Source organism: Plectropomus leopardus, chromosome 16 (genome assembly GCF_026936395.1).
Source record: "Plectropomus leopardus strain MGB_pleo_1.0 chromosome 16, ASM2693639v1, whole genome shotgun sequence".
NCBI lineage: Eukaryota > Metazoa > Chordata > Actinopteri > Perciformes > Serranidae > Plectropomus > Plectropomus leopardus.
In genome coordinates, this window is record NC_142191.1 from 20,868,250 (window position 1) to 20,884,452 (window position 16,203).

The following is a 16,203-nucleotide window of genomic DNA, read 5'->3' on the forward strand; positions in this document are numbered from 1 at the left end:
GATACCAAAAATCCTCTTTTGTCATTGGCTGTTACATTGTGGCAATTACTTGTGCAGAGTTCACCACAACAACACTGAGAAGGAAACAAGTCTCTGCAGCTGACAGCATAAATACCATCGAAACCGTCATTTTTTAAAATCAGTTTATGAGAAGAAAACCCATCTTCTCACCTTGTCTTTTTTAAGTAATAGCCCTACCTGCTTTCTAAACATATATATGACTCCATGGCAAGCTTCAGTAGGTGGTTATTATGATAAATTATTCAACTGGTGGCAAGGTGCTGACATAAGGAATGTTAAAAAGAATACAAATCAGAGATTAATCTTTTGTGTCCATTTCAACTGGCTTTATAATTTTCCATGTTTTTCTTTCTATCATTCTGCTTTATAGGGTCACTTTTGACCTTTGGTGGTAAAGAATTATGCTGCCCATTATTTCACTTGTATTGCTATAGTTCTCTGTTATTGGTAGGGGGCTTATTTCTTAGTCTGTACTCTTTTTTTGTTGTTATCTTATAGAATTGTTTAATCCATAAGATGTCCTCTGACCTCTGTGGTCAAGACATTTTGTAATGTTATACCGAAAAATATGGTGATACTACTACTACTACTACTACTACTACTACTACTAATAATAATAATAACAACAATAATATCAATAATAATAATAATAATATGAATAATATGAATAATATGAATAATAATAATAATAATAATAATAATAATAATAATAATAATAATAGTAATAAAAATAATAATAAACATTTCCTTGTTTTCTTTTTAATTATCTATTCATATATACCTAAAAAAAAATGTCCATATACATTTCTGGCATAGAGACTACTTACCATAACCACTTCTGTTATAAATATATAGGCTAACGTGAAGAAAAAAGATACAATACAACTATTTTTTTAAAAAATTTATTCACTGGATATAAAAGTGTGGTGACAGTTCATCCATACATTAGTCTTGATATATAATATATAGTCAAATACAAAAATTAATTAAAATGTAGAATGTTAAAATCTAACTTATCTGCTGTAAGACACTAAAGCTCTTATAAATATGAATCAGGTGTATCAGAGTTCGTCACCTGAACATTAAAGTGAAGAACGTCTTTTCCAAGGTGTGAACTGCAGTTTTCCGACACTAGTGAGCACAGGAGAGCCCTCTGCATCGTGTCCTCGAGTGAACCTCGGAAAATGACCCAAACGCAGATCTCTGAAAACAAAACAAGGACAAAAAACAAATAAGAAACAAAAGATTTATGTGAATAATGTTTTGCAATGTTGGAGTTATTTAACATGGAGCTGATAAAAAAAATTAACAACAGTTGTAAAGTTTAATATTTGTTGATTATGTGCAAAAAAAGTGCAAAATGTAAAGATGCTAGATATTATTCAAAGATGAGCACTTGCATGATAATATATATATATATATATATAAATGCACAAAAAGAACATAGCCACATGTTAGCTAAGCCTACACATTTATTTTATACATAGTTCTGGTATGTGGTCTCTATGCCAGATATGATTATGGACATTTAGGTGCATATTAGTGGAAAATTAAAAACAACAAAAAATGGTTATTGTTATTATTATTATTGCTACATTTTTTCTTTATAAAATTAAGAGATCCCTTGACCACAGAGGTCAGAAGAAGTCTTGTGTGGAGTAATCAGTTCTGTAAAGTAACAATCCCGCAAAATAGATTACAAATCAAGAAATGTGCACCATACCAACAAAAAGAATTTTAATACAAGTGAAATAAGATCTCCCCTTCAGTCTCTCCATTTAGCTTCAACACTCAATCTCTAATCACGTATTCCCTTGTTTGCTTAATAGTTAACTGCTTCACTGTAAAGTAATCCTGCAAAATTAATGTCAGTGCTTTAATAATTTACCTTTTCAGTCCGTCTTGTGGGGTCTTATATGAGTCTTTGGTGGGACTGTCCAACAAAGCAGTTGCAGGGCTGAAACCTTGCCCTATAAACATTTTTAATATAATAAATTCTGTACAAGAACAATAGATTCACCAAATTTACATACAGTTTCTTTCTTCATGTTGTGTTTACCTGCACATGGCATACAGGTCCTGAACAGCTGGATATTAGGGAAAGTCTCCTTCCCAAGGCTTCTCCTGAGTGCTGGTCTGTCTCCTGGGGTGGACACTTGGCTTTGCTCAGGTACTGCATGTCTGACCTTTGACCTTGCCTGAATCCAGGGTACCGTCTTCACAGACCTTATCACTGTAAGAAATCGGGGAAATGTAATTAAAGAGCACAAAGGAGGCTTTCTAACGAGGCAAAGCTGATGACATAATTCAATAATTTGTTTTTTACCTTTGAAACTGTGTCTTTTTCGATGTCCTCTCTTTGCATCTTTTACAAAATGGAAATCCATCAGAAAGTCCATACTGTCCAAAACAGTTTTAGGAATCACACCTGAAGCAAATATAGTTAAGATCTGAACGTTGCAGACATCCAATCAGACACCCTCAATTAAAATTAAAGTGATTTGGTTTGTTACCGAATAAGTGAGGATTTTCAATGAAGGTGCGCAGGACGAGAACTCTCAGTTCAAGTCGCCCCTCGGACATCTCGGTCTTGTTGGGAGGCGGTAAAAGACACGGTGTGAAGATTGTGGCAAGGTTGGAGCTGGTCATCAAATTTTCAGTACACCTGACAGCAGTGTATTCAATGAGGAGGGAGACAAATGAAATGAAGTCATTTGTGCATCACTTGAAAATTTGTGGCATCCTGTCTGGCGAAAAAAATCAAACTGTAGAAAAGAAAAGAAAAGAAATGAAAATATATTTTTTAGACAGTTATACTTGTTTTCACCTCAGTGTAAACCAGTGATTCCCAAAGTAGGGTCAGTACCATCCCACCAAAGGGTGTGAGGTGAATTCACTGCATTGTGGCAATTTTTTATGCACCAATTTCTACTTTTTCTGCATTAATTTATACTGTAAATGTCTTGACTTTTTTTTACTTGTTTGTTTATTTGGGGAAAATTAAGTCTTTTGCCATTTCCAAGTTTTTACTGAGCTGCAGATCATATGAAATCAAATCAATTTTAACTTTATATGATCACAATGGTGCTCCTTTACTACTACAATGCCATGATACTAGCAGACTGACATACTGTCACATGCACTCAGCGCTCTTTGTCAACTTAGATTCAACATCCCTACAATAACAGTTTTCTCTCAAACCTCTGGGAGACTTTGGAAAGGAAGTCAAACAGGTAGTGCAGACAAGAGGAGTTCCTGGCGGGGAGCAAACAGGACAGCAGCTGCAGGGCTGAAGTCCTGTCCTGCTGGTTGGACAGTGTCTGGGCTTTGAGCAGAGCTGCGTGGAGCTCAGAGGGGAACAGCGGCTCCGGCAGCTCTCTGCAAAACTGTTTGATGAGAGTTGCCACATCGTAGGGGAGGGCTGTGGACAGACACCCCTCTCCTCTGTTCAGCCTGGCCTGAAACAGACACAGGAGGGGAAAATGACTCACATCTTGCCACATGAAATTTGAATATATGGCAAACTATTTGAAAAAAGATGGTCTAACTGGTCAAGATATTATCATGTGGTAAAGAATAATGCATAGCAGCTGTTATAATTTACTTCTCTATATTAGAGTGGAGCACTCTTTTTTGTTCTTTTTTACTTGTTGTATTTGCACTTTATATTCTTATTTATTTGTATTGTTTTTCTTATTACATTTGTGTGTGTGTGTGTGTGTGTGTGTGTGTAAGTCTTAAGTGTGCAAACACACATAGACATGCATTTATGTATTAGCAAATGTTACTCTTTGTATTGTATTGTGCAATTTTTTATTTATTTATTTTTTCTTTGCTCTTTGTTGCTGTGATGGAGGTTGAAATGTTGGAGGAAAGATTAATGCAGTTATGACAGATGATTTTTTTCTACAATTTCAAAATTATAATAACATTTGTAAGATTTAAACCCACACTGTAACTACTGTCATTATCTATCTTTATGTATTCTTAAATATAGATTGTTTGTTATTCTGATGTACTGCTGGGTGACACATTTATTCACTTTTTCATTTAAAAAAGAAATGTCAATACTTGTGCTAATGAGTAAGATACATGAAATGACATGACAATAAAAAATAAAAAATAAAAAAGGAGAAAAAAATCAGATAAGTGTTTGCGCAAAACATCAGGTGGCGCTATTGCTCCAGTAGAAATTATATTAGCAAAAGGTCAAAAGGTTAAAATCTTACCCTGAGGGTCTTAATGCGAGGAAGAGAGCCTGGTTTTCTGAACAGGCCTACAGTCGCAGCACGCTCCAGCAGATGTGAACAAGCATCCACCAAAAAGCTGAGACACAACATGTTAAAAAAAAAAAAAATGAATCTCTGACCTGTTAAAAATGATACACTTCCTAACGTAACTCACCAGGGCACCAGTCCAAACTCGGGAATGTATCTCCTGGGTAAATTCTCCAGAGGAACACCAAAGGTCTTTGCACCACCGATGAAAAGTCTCTCCTTTCTCTTCTCAAAGCTTTTCACAGTTATCCCATGAATAACATGGAGGTGAAACCGAAGCACATTACTGTCTGTAACCTTCATCGTGTAAATATCACTGACAGAAGTCAAAAACTAAGCCGTTCAACAAGACTTTGGCTGAGAAAACATAACATGTGTCACTCACTTGGTGAAATCACTGGTGAATGAAGGAAGCTGGTTTGCTCATCTAAATCACCTGTGCCACAGTTGACAAGACGGAGTGCTGCATTCAGGGCACATGAGGAAGGTGGTAAATATGAGCTCTCAACTCGAAAATAACATTTACTGCCGATATCTCCAATACTCAGCAACTCACACCACAACAATCTAGATTGATAAATAGCATAACACGTCAGAGGAAAATATATACTTTTGGTTAACTGTCCCTTTTAAGGGTTAATACTTGAGGTATTAATAACATGCAAGAGGTAGCACAAAAATGTTGGCCTTAGTACTACAAGTGTCTGATCTGATTTCAGCACTTGACCTCATGATATTTTATTTTATACCAACTAATAGATAAAAGAAATTATATTTTACAAAAGAAATGACAGCAGTTTCTTCGATAAGTGGAAAATGTCAAGATGTAAAGGTGAAATCACACAGTATAAACGGCATGTAAGAATAATTTGTGTTTGGCTGGCAAGTCTTTTTCTGGGCTAGATAGAATGAAATTCTAAAAGGAAATGATATATGCCAAATCAACAGGCATTTTGACATCTTGTGATATGTTCACAGCCGCCTGCATATTGAGACTCCAACACTCAAGACTTTTTTTTAGTTAAAAGCAACTATTTTTATTACAACAGAACATGTATATACAGCAAAAGGCACAGTAGAAATACAGGTATGGATGGAAAGCTGGTGCAGTTGGTGTGGAGTCGGGGTTTTGGTGCAGGTTGGAGATTTAGAAGCACTTCCTGTGGACGATAGAGGGGCCAGCCTCATCGTACTCCTGCTTGCTGATCCACATCTGCTGGAAGGTGGACAGGGAGGCCAGGATGGAGCCGCCGATCCAGACGGAGTATTTCCTCTCAGGGGGAGCGATGATCTGCAGGGAGGAGCAGAGGTACAGGTTGGTACCAGTCATATTTTGCAACATAGTGGAATTTAACCAGTTAGTGCCGGCTGATGACGGCTCACCTTGATCTTCATGGTGCTAGGGGCCAGGGCGGTGATCTCCTTCTGCATACGGTCAGCAATACCAGGGTACATGGTGGTTCCACCAGACAGCACATTGTTGGCGTACAGGTCCTTACGGATGTCAATGTCGCACTTCATGATGCTGTTGTATGCAGTCTCATGGATACCAGCAGACTCCATACCTGTGCAGGTGAGAGGACAAAGGTGAGTGTTCATATGGCTGATACACACGTAGAACATGTATGCAAATATGGAAATAAATGCAGAAAATATATTGTAAATATTACAAGTAATATACAAAACATAATAATAGTATCAAAAATAAAGACAGAATTTTTTATGGTAAAACAAAGAATAAAAAGTAATAAAATCCAAAAAGACTGGCAGATTCGCAGTTTATAAACATTCAACAAGTCATCATTGACACACTTTAATTGGAGTTATAAGCAGGTATAAGAATATTTTGTATGTGTGTTAATGCAGATTGTGTACAGTATATTTTTCTGTATTTTATGAAGACATTTAATATTAATTTAACTTCTTTTTACTGTATTATAATTGGTTATCTATTTATATGAGGAAGGGTTGCAGTTGTTGAAAAACATTAATAAATTCTTAAATAAGTTTACAGCTACAGTGAGGTGCCAAAAAAATTCTGAAAGATTACATGATGCTTATAAAACAAATATATATAGAGAGAAATAAGTTACACATTTCTAAAACATATATGATTTTTTTTTAAAACTTATGCTTTATTTTATTTTATTTTATTTTATTTTATTTTATTTTATTTTATATCAAATTACTGTTTTTCTCATATGTTATTCCTATAAATATCGAACTTTTGGTATTGTTAAAAAATTACCATTACTTTCAATCTCAAATTGTACTGATCATTATGGCTTCATCTTCTTAATTTGAAAAGGGGAAAAATCTCCCCTTCGTCACTCAGTGAAGTAAGTCAGCACTTGAAACTTAATCAGATATAAATATGACTTGCAGAGTTTGCTGTGTTTACAGCTGCTGAGTGTTGGTGGTCAGTTATGACTCACCGATGAAGGAGGGCTGGAACAGGGTCTCGGGGCAGCGGAAACGCTCATTGCCGATGGTGATGACCTGACCGTCGGGCAGCTCATAGCTCTTCTCCAGTGAGGAGGAGGAGGCAGCGGTGGCCATCTCATTCTCAAAGTCCAGAGCAACGTAGCACAGCTTCTCCTTGATGTCACGCACAATCTCACGTTCAGCTGGAAGAAGGAAATGTCACAGATTAGTCGATTAATCTCACATGATAAAACTCTGATACATAATCTACAAACAGTTTTCTTTGTTGATTTCAAGAGCCAGGTGTTCACTCGGCTTTAAGATGAAGAAAAGGGGATTTATTTCTCTTACAAATTAAAAGTTTATATCATCATTATATCATCTTCTGTCAGCTGTTTTTTGGCCGATTTAGCATGTTCAATTATTGTCAGACCCGGCAGAGTCTGTCTGTAAATGAAATCACTCTGATTGGCAGTTCAGCTCAGTGAACGAGTGAGGAAATCAAACAAACGACTAAAGCCAAGATGGCATGAGATCGGTTATGTTGTTAATGTGCTAACTGGCTAACTAGTGTTTTAAATCCGTCTTGTCGGTAGCCTGGTTTCTCTTTCCAATTGACGAATACCGACTACTGCTGCCTGCTGGTATGGGGAGTTATTGTTTGTACGTGCCGGTTGGCCGTTGGCTGTAGTCTTTGTGGTGTGTTTAAGTACCACCTTTTTGGCCAAGACACCGGTGAGGTTTGGTGTGTCTGTGCTTTTAATTGCTGGTGCCGTCTTACCAGTGGTGACGAAGGAGTAGCCACGCTCAGTCAGGATCTTCATCAGGTAGTCAGTCAAGTCGCGACCGGCCAGATCCAGACGCATGATGGCGTGGGGAAGAGCGTAACCCTCATAGATGGGCACGTTGTGGGTCACACCATCACCAGAGTCCAACACAATACCTGTCCACAAAAAGCAGATGTTTTTCAGAGGACAACACATATTGCAAGTGCAAGTCTGCGTTTTAATCGACCTGCAATGTTATGCACAGAATTAAAAACTTAACCAATAAGCTGATAATTTTACCTACATCAGTACTTATCCAGTGATGAATTTGTGAGGAAAACACTGTTTGACTCACATGCCTCCTCAGGGAACACAGAATCAATTTTTGTGCTTCCAAGGTGTTACACGTATGCAGAAGTGTTAAATAGTACGATTTTAGCAAAACTGCATGTGTTTGGGAAGTACTGAGCATGACTGGATAAATGAGACCCGGATTATACTGTAGGAGTTGTGTGAGAGTTGTAGACAGATGTTTTGATATGATTTTGCTGTTGTTAAACATGGTCCCTATAACTTCAGTTCATTAAGAATTTTTGCTTATTTTAGATTCTCCTTTAACTGTGGAGGCACACAAGAAAAACAAACTTTTCCTCATGAATTCAACGTAACACGGAGTGAGCAATTGATATTCAAATGGTTACTTTTTTTGGTGAAGTATTCTTTTAAAGTCCTTGGCAGAGACTCACCGGTGGTACGACCAGAGGCATACAGGGACAGCACGGCCTGAATAGCCACATACATGGCGGGGACGTTGAAGGTCTCAAACATGATCTGGGTCATCTTCTCCCTGTTGGCTTTGGGGTTGAGGGGGGCCTCAGTCAGCAGGGTGGGGTGCTCCTCTGGGGCCACACGGAGCTCGTTGTAGAAGGTGTGGTGCCAGATCTGTGAGGCAGGTGCAGGGAGGAATAAGTCCAAGGACAGAAATGACTCAAAGTTAGGCTCCAGTCATGAAAGAAAAGAAAAATATTTTGAGATATTTTTTTTGTTTTTCGTCACCTTCTCCATGTCGTCCCAGTTGGTGATGATGCCGTGCTCGATGGGGTACTTCAGAGTCAGGATACCCCTCTTGCTCTGGGCCTCGTCTCCCACATAGCTGTCCTTCTGACCCATACCCACCATCACACCCTGACAACGCAAAAGCAAACACGTCTCAGAATCTCAGACTGCCTGCCATGAAGCTACAATAATTTTCCAGAAATCTTTCCTTATTCCTACCTGGTGACGGGGGCGTCCAACAATGGATGGGAAGACAGCACGGGGAGCGTCATCACCGGCGAACCCAGCCTTGACCAGGCCAGAGCCGTTGTCGCACACCAGGGCGGTGGTCTCGTCGTCGTCACACATGTTTGGTTTTTTCTGGTCTGGCCTTCTGTTCAAGATGGGGGATGAAAACACAGGCAAAACATTAGTTTAGTTTTAACAAAGTTTCAGTTAAATCAAAGTAATTATTTGCAGGAAATAATATCCCAATCATGTTTAAATGTGTAATATTTCCATTTTAAGCTGTATGTCACGTGTGAAAACAAAATAATGCCGTCCTGAGAAACAATGTAGCACTATGTTTAGTACGAAGACACCTCTGAGCGCTCTAATCTCCTCCCTGAGCCTCACAGCTGCCTGAAAAGCCAAAACAGGACATGACCCGGCCCACACACACTCTCTCGCAGGTCTATTTTCAGCCTCTGGGCCCATATCACCCTCCTCCGCCCCCACAACCCGTCCTCTGTATCTCATCGTTAAGCCGGGGCCAGTTAACAGCTGAAGCGGTGTGTCTTTTGACAAGTGGCAGGAGGAGGCCTGGCTCTCTCCTCAGCTGTCGCCACTCATATAGTGGACTCTTCTGTTTGGAGCCAGACCATGTGCTCTGATCCTTCCAGGATCTCTGGACACAGCCTGCATCCCAAGTGCATCCTGCATCCCCCCTCTTCATACAGGCGTCTCCATCCAATTCAACATGTGTATGTTCAGTTTAAATGGCTGCTTTTGCATTACAGGATATGGTTTCATGGAAATTAGCCTCAGCTCTGCAGATTAGACTGTTTTTTGTAGACAGTTTTATCAAAATGAGCTAACTCTGACCAAGAAAATCAAACCTGTCTACATCTTTCTGAAGTTTCCCTACAAGACTGGCTCTCAAGGGATTATGTTTTGTCTCAAACTGGGGGGATTTATATTAAACAAGGACTTTGGGTGCCCTCCACTAGAAAATTTTGAGAAATTTCTTTCAATCTGGTGAATTTTTATGTACCAATTTGTGCCTTCTCTGCATGAATTTATGACGTAAATGCCATTAATCTTTTCAAAATAAAAGTTGTCTCCTCCAGTTTTTATTAGGGAGGACAGATGCACATGTTCTAAATATTGAGGGGCACAAAATCTACGTCTATGCTGGCTCTGACACGTTGGTGGCAATATTGTTCAAGGCTTTATTGACGCCATTCATTGCATTTATGCATTAGGTTCTCGTAATCAGATTTGAATTATGTCCAAGTAGAGTATAGAATAAATAAGCGTTATGTGTGAAATTACTCTGCATTTAAATAGCTGATATTGTGCTATACAAAGGCTAACCACAGTTATCAACATATGACCCGCCCAATTACTCGACATCATCATCTTCATTACTTATCGTATCACTTATTTTGGTATTTGCACTACCCTCATTCTGTCATTCACCATCTCCTGTAAGACGCTTGTTTTCCTCGACCCGATAGTATTCCAAATCTGCCTGAACCCAAACAGAGAGCAGTAACTTCATTTACTGTGGTTTTGGTTTGATGTTGTAGTTACTGCAATTTTTACACCCTGTTTTCTCTCAAACAAAACAACACTGAACCAGAAAATGTTTGTTACAAGATACAGCAGATATCCAAAGTATCAGTCGCAACTCAATCTTTGACCAAAATTGTAGTTACTGTATTTGGTCTTTTCAGAGCAGTATTGATGATAAAAAGCAACTTTCATTATTATCAACTATTTCATTTAACCAGGAAAGTCTCAATTAAATTAAACATCTCATTGTCCCGGTCAAGGAAATCAGACTAGACTTTGATTTTTGAGGGTTTCAGTGGTGAGTTTTTAACTTTCCACACTGTTTTAATCCCTGCCATAAAATATTCTATTTAACACACTGAGTTGTTTGATTCTTTTTAGCATTAAAACAGTCAAACTTCATAATACTTGTTTAATCTAAAAGTGTATCAACAAATAAGTTTCTCTCAGGTTGTATCAAGTTGAGTTAGAGCCTCGTGCCTGCCTCTCCACAGCAAGCATCCCTGCATCCTAAACCTCAGAGTCTTTCCTCCTCTGCAGGTCAATTTTAATGAATCTGGATGACCTTTTTCATATTTTTGCAACACTCTCTGAACTCTGAACACCACCAATTATCCATTTCTTTTTCTTTTTTCCACTTCTCCCCCCTCTTGTATGCTCAGGTCTCATCCTCCACCCAACAACACATTATCAGCTCTGATCACAGAATCAAAACAACTTCCAGCTCTAAAAAAATATATCCATATTGTAGCAGTAAAATGTCCTACAGCAGCAGCCTCTGTTCATCCTCCCTGATCCCAACAGTCCAGAAAAAAAAACCTAAATCAAAAACAGCAGAAATGAAAGAAGACTGCAAAGGCACTCACCAAGTTGTTACCACAAGACTGGAGTTTCCACTGGGACAAAGGGCCAAGGGTGCGAGGGGGTCCTTAAATATGTCCCGGCATACTGAGGCTGGGGGCCGGTGGGCGGGCTCAGGAGTTCACACAAGCCCAAATTAAGTGCTGCTTAGCAAAATGGCTCAGGAAAGTGGATCCTGTGTCAGGGATGCCATCAAAGTTGGAGAGGTGTTGCCTTGGAGACAAAAGTGTAAAGACAGAATTGAGGAGTGGATGGATGGTTACATGCAAAAAGCTGTGATTTATCCAGTTTGACATAGATTTGTGTGAAATTAATAAACTCTGGCATACCATCAAATCCCAAAATGCACATTTGAGCCAAATATATCTGTTTTTTTTTAAAGAAGTGTACACCTTAATTGTATTTCAGATGTCAAATTATTTTGTGACTTATTTAAGAATCATTTTAAGCCCTTTAAATCAACTTTTGGCCTTTAAATTAGATGTGACAGAGAGATTTTGACACTCATAAAACACCTCAACTGCTACATCATCAGCTAGATAAGCTTAGATTCTCGCCTCATACATGGCAGCATCTTTCTCTCATTCATACTCTACAGAGCCGCCCTTCAGGTCTCTGAGGATGTGCTAATATGACTAAGCTCGAGCAGGGCACTGGGGGTGTGGGTGACAGGACGGTAATTTGAGATCTTGTCTGAGCAATCTAGTTAAGGAGTCGGTCTAAGGGGGAACCTGCCTGTGACCGTTTGCCAATGTGGTGGCATGTGTGAAGGCCAGAAACATGCCAGACAGCTGACAGGCAATATTGTGAGAGTAGGTGGGTGGGAGGGTGCTGGGGCCAGGTCTCAGACCTCCAGCAGACGACAGATCCCTGGGACGGCCTGTGCAGGGAACGACAAGCAGCGCTTCTGAGCTCTGATTGGCTCCAGTGTCTCCTTTTAGGGAAATGGAGTGCAACAGGTGCCAGCGGCTGCATGTCTGCAGACTGTGGCCAGGACTCAGGCTCCTTATTCGTCACCTCGCACTGCCCCCACAGCATCTACGTCCCCATGCTGGAGCCCTATCAGGCCACGGTGAGAGCAGTAAGAATGTAAATACCCCCCCACACCATCAACACTGTGAAATATTCCATTTGTAGCCATGTGCTGTAATGAACCTCAGAGAGAGACGCTACTAACCTACTTATCTATTTCCATACCAAGCTTTTACATAACAAGAGACCTGAGTTACTTTCACATACTGTACCTTTACCAACTGATACAGTCGGAGGTGAATTTTCTGATGAATCACCACTGTATACAGAGTTTAAAGAGGGTTTAAAGAGTCTAAAGAGGCTTCATGTCAAACAACTGACATTATGATCAAATATTCAGATCTTTTTCTATCTCCCATAAAATGAAGAAAAAATGATTATCAAAATTAATTTTTATTTTTATGGACAAATCAATTAATCCACTAATTTAAACACCATGATAATCTCAGTAATTCAGACATCTTGGTTTTCAAGAGCAAAGAGAAAGAGAGACAACACAAAAATTATGATTATTATGAAACATAAGTTGAACATATACCATATACAGAAAAACTGAGTGAAAGATGACTGTAGCTCTAGATAACTTACGCAAAAGTCAACAGAACATTTACGTATCATTAACATTAACATAACATTAACATAAATAGGGCATTGTGTACGTCAGTCTGTGATGATGATGTTAGCCAAAAAAAAGAGTGCGAGAGGGAAAAAGAAAGTAGTTCCTATATGAAACTGTTAACAACAAGATCTGTGGATTATCCTTAATAACTAGGTCATGATTTCTGGAAAGAGTTTTTAAAATGTATTTTTTTGACATTTTGAGCACTACAAGCCGAGTACAATCTAGTTCCAATATACTGAAGAGAGAGCAGACATCTCTACAGCTGATATCTCCAAAACTCTGCAGCTCACACCAAAACAATCTGGACTGACACATAGCACTACAGGTGAGGGGGGAAATGTGTATTTTTAATTTTAGAGTGAACTGTCCCTTTAAGTAAAGTTAAGTAGCAATACCTCAGTAAAAAACACATACTTACATGTACTTAATACAGCAAAGATCAACTAAAAGTAAAGAAAAAAATACTTGGCTGCTGCCTGTATGATATTAATACATTAGGGGATCATTATGAAAGCATATCCCATGTAAGTATTACTTTATTGTTGGTTGTGGTGGAGCTAATTTGGACTGCTTTATACTTTTGGTATTCAATCTGTTTCAATACATTATATTTTATGAAGCGATTGTATGTTTCATTTATAAAATCTTAATCTAAACTGTAACTTAATCTGTTAAACAGATATAGTGAGGTGAAATTTACAGTTTCTCCTTTTTAAATATAGTGGAGTGGAAGTATAAAGTACATGAAATGGAAATACCCAAGAAACGTGCCTCTAAATTGTACTTAAGTACAGTACCTGAGAAGGTTTACTTCTGAACACTGACAACAGTCAAGTTTCTGCGGGCCACAAAGTCCAAATCAACCGCACATTCCCTGGTGAATAAAACAAAAATAACAACAAAGAATTAACAACAAAGTCTTATTAAATGACTGTAAATGAGTTTCTAACATTTAAATCAACCGAGCAATATGTGTGTTCAGTCTGCGTTTTTGGAGCAGACTCCACTGTTCAGTAAAGGGAACAGCTGCTGCACATTATTGAGAAAAAACTAGGATTCAGAGACATCACGTTAGTTTTGGATGAAACCGCCGCTGTGTTTTGTCAACAGCTCGCCTCAAGTCAAGGAAGCACTTTTTGGCAGAGTCCTGTCTTTATCACCAGGTCTTTATCAGGATAAAGCAGATTGGTCTTAAATGGGTCATGGTTTTGAGGGACATTTGTCCTTATAAGGGCATGTGGGAAGCACACGGTTTGTCTGTCCTGACAGCTGCCCCCTCTGTACTGCACCCCCCACCCCCTCAACACACACACACACACACACACTTTAGCAGCTGTTAGCAACAACTGCTTTTTAACAATCAAGTCCTGCTTTTATAGTGGTTTGTTTACCACTGAACATACAGTGCTGACATACATTATAAGAAATACACTGAAAAAATAATCAGGTGTGTTTTATGCCACATTTCCCGCAATTATGGCACATACAGTTGAGTAATATCTGTTGCTGGAAGATGTTTAAATCCAACTTTGTACAAAAATGGAAGAAACGGGCTTTTTTGGTATCATAGTAAAAAGAAACATTTCCACATTCAACTACTAAGTCAGGAGGGAGGTAAAATTTGCTGAATTCAAGCGGGCTACTTTAGATAAGTTAATAAACTTTCCTACAGCTTAGATTTGCTGCTTTTTCTGACTTATAAATGCATAAATGAGTTACTTTAACACTTTGAAACCCTAAGTGACATCATGTTTCTTGTACTGCCTTCAGACGCCTTTTACGTGTGTATACAGCGTTGATCCCTGAGCAAATTGTTGTGATTTCATTTGGAAACATGGGAAAAAAGACAGTGAGCAACTTGGTCAGAAATGTTCCAAAAATTGCAAGAAATAAGTAGATTGAGATTTTTTCTTTAAAAAAAAATGAAATAAATTAAAAGCAATGGAAAGTGCTTGCAGAAAAAAAAGAAAAAAGCTAGGGGAAAAGTATATTTTCAGTTATCATAAATATATCTTTAAAATTATGCGACAGAATTATATATTTTTTAAGTACTTTTTGCCAAATTTCATTTGTAAAAAATTTAAAAAGTAATAAACATTATTATTATTATTTTAATTTCTTTCACTTTTATGTCTTTTTCTTTTTTACTTTTCTTAAACTTATTTGTTAGTAATGTTCTTGTGCCTTTTATACATATTTCTTTCTAATTTTTAGGTCATTTCTTCTTTTATTGCTCATTGCACTGTTCACAAGTTTTAGAATATGATAAAGCCAATTTGCTCAGGTTCAAAGGGTTAATAACTTTGAAACTGCAGATACCATAACTCTGATGGCAATGTTTTGCACACGTCCATCACACCAGAAGTTTACAATTACCAAAACTAAATCACTGCAGGAGTAAATGCCAGGAACAGCCACTGATGATGAACATGCAGTGTTGTTCTTGGCAACAGCCGTCATCGTAATGTGTCACATGCCTGCTGTAAACAGCTGCTGTCTCAGCAGCGTTTGACAAACTGCATGCTGGTTGACATGTTAATCACATCAGCAGCTATTCTGAAACATTTTGTTATATGACCATTACATCAAACGCTGTCATCACCTAAAATCATTCTTTCTATAAAATGACAGAAACCCGCCTTTGAGAACAATAAAAAGGTTAATATTTGGACGTTTTGAAATCTTACATTTGCCTATACATACATTTTTTAAAAATAATTATCAATTGTCAATAACTTGGGGGCAACGTCAACAAGTTTTGAGCACAACATTGACGTATCCTAACGTGGCAGATGATTTAGAAGGTGAAACTATTTTGTGGCAGACTTTGTTGAGTATTTTGTTTGGGGACTGAGCAGTAAATGTTGGATAGATAACTGTGACAATATTGTAATGGTATTTCATAAACCCATAAGGGTTGAGCACAAAACAAAGGAAAACAACTAAAAAGTCAATCCAGCGATATTCATCATTTGGAGTCGTATTTTTGGCCAGTATTCACTCCCTTGTAGCTCTGTTTTTGGTCCTTACCAACTTCAGAGAGATATATCTGAATCTCTAGCTGCTTAGTGCTCCACTTTGTTCACCAGCTAGTCTCTTACCTTGTCAGTCTGTGCAGTTTAGTGCTGAGCACTACTGAGAGCGATGAGAGTGAACTAAAACAAGTTGCAGCTAAACAATGTCTTGTAACTGGCAATAAAGCTTTGTAAAGCAGAGAGGAGCTGCAGATTTGGGGTTATAATAAGGTAAATCACTAAGTACTCTTCCTATCATTGTCAACATTCTTGATAGCAAGCTCTTAAATTTGGATATTAAAGAATTGTGACCAAGAAATTTTGAGAAAAAGAAACTTGTAATTACAAGCTGT

The 16,203-nt window shown here is 38.2% G+C and overlaps 2 protein-coding genes across 3 annotated transcripts; both read right to left on the reverse strand.

Annotated features, from left to right (window-relative positions):
- Window positions 1–907: 907 nt before the first annotated feature.
- LOC121955858 (inactive Rho GTPase-activating protein 11B) lies at window positions 908–4,719 on the reverse strand. The gene is made up of 8 exons (XM_042503945.2): window positions 4,426–4,719; window positions 4,251–4,347; window positions 3,223–3,479; window positions 2,535–2,686; window positions 2,348–2,449; window positions 2,081–2,254; window positions 1,910–1,991; window positions 908–1,224 (listed from the first exon to the last, which is right to left on the reverse strand). The coding sequence occupies exons 1-8, from the start codon at window positions 4,599–4,601 to the stop codon at window positions 1,104–1,106; spliced, it is 1,161 nt and encodes a 386-aa protein (XP_042359879.2). The 5' UTR covers window positions 4,602–4,719; the 3' UTR covers window positions 908–1,103.
- Window positions 4,720–5,309: 590 nt separating this feature from the next.
- actc1a (actin alpha cardiac muscle 1a) lies at window positions 5,310–11,345 on the reverse strand. 2 transcript variants are annotated; one of them, XM_042503003.2, is made up of 8 exons: window positions 11,188–11,345; window positions 8,765–8,918; window positions 8,546–8,674; window positions 8,236–8,431; window positions 7,504–7,665; window positions 6,734–6,925; window positions 5,682–5,863; window positions 5,310–5,589 (listed from the first exon to the last, which is right to left on the reverse strand). In XM_042503003.2, exons 2-8 carry the CDS (start codon window positions 8,891–8,893, stop codon window positions 5,446–5,448), a joined length of 1,134 nt encoding a protein of 377 aa, XP_042358937.1. In that variant the 5' UTR covers window positions 8,894–8,918; window positions 11,188–11,345; the 3' UTR covers window positions 5,310–5,445. The 2 variants fall into 2 exon arrangements, with proteins under 2 accessions (XP_042358937.1, XP_042358938.1); XM_042503004.2 differs by having other exon boundaries at window positions 8,765–8,915; window positions 11,188–11,333.
- Between the last annotated feature and the right edge of the window lie 4,858 nt (window positions 11,346–16,203).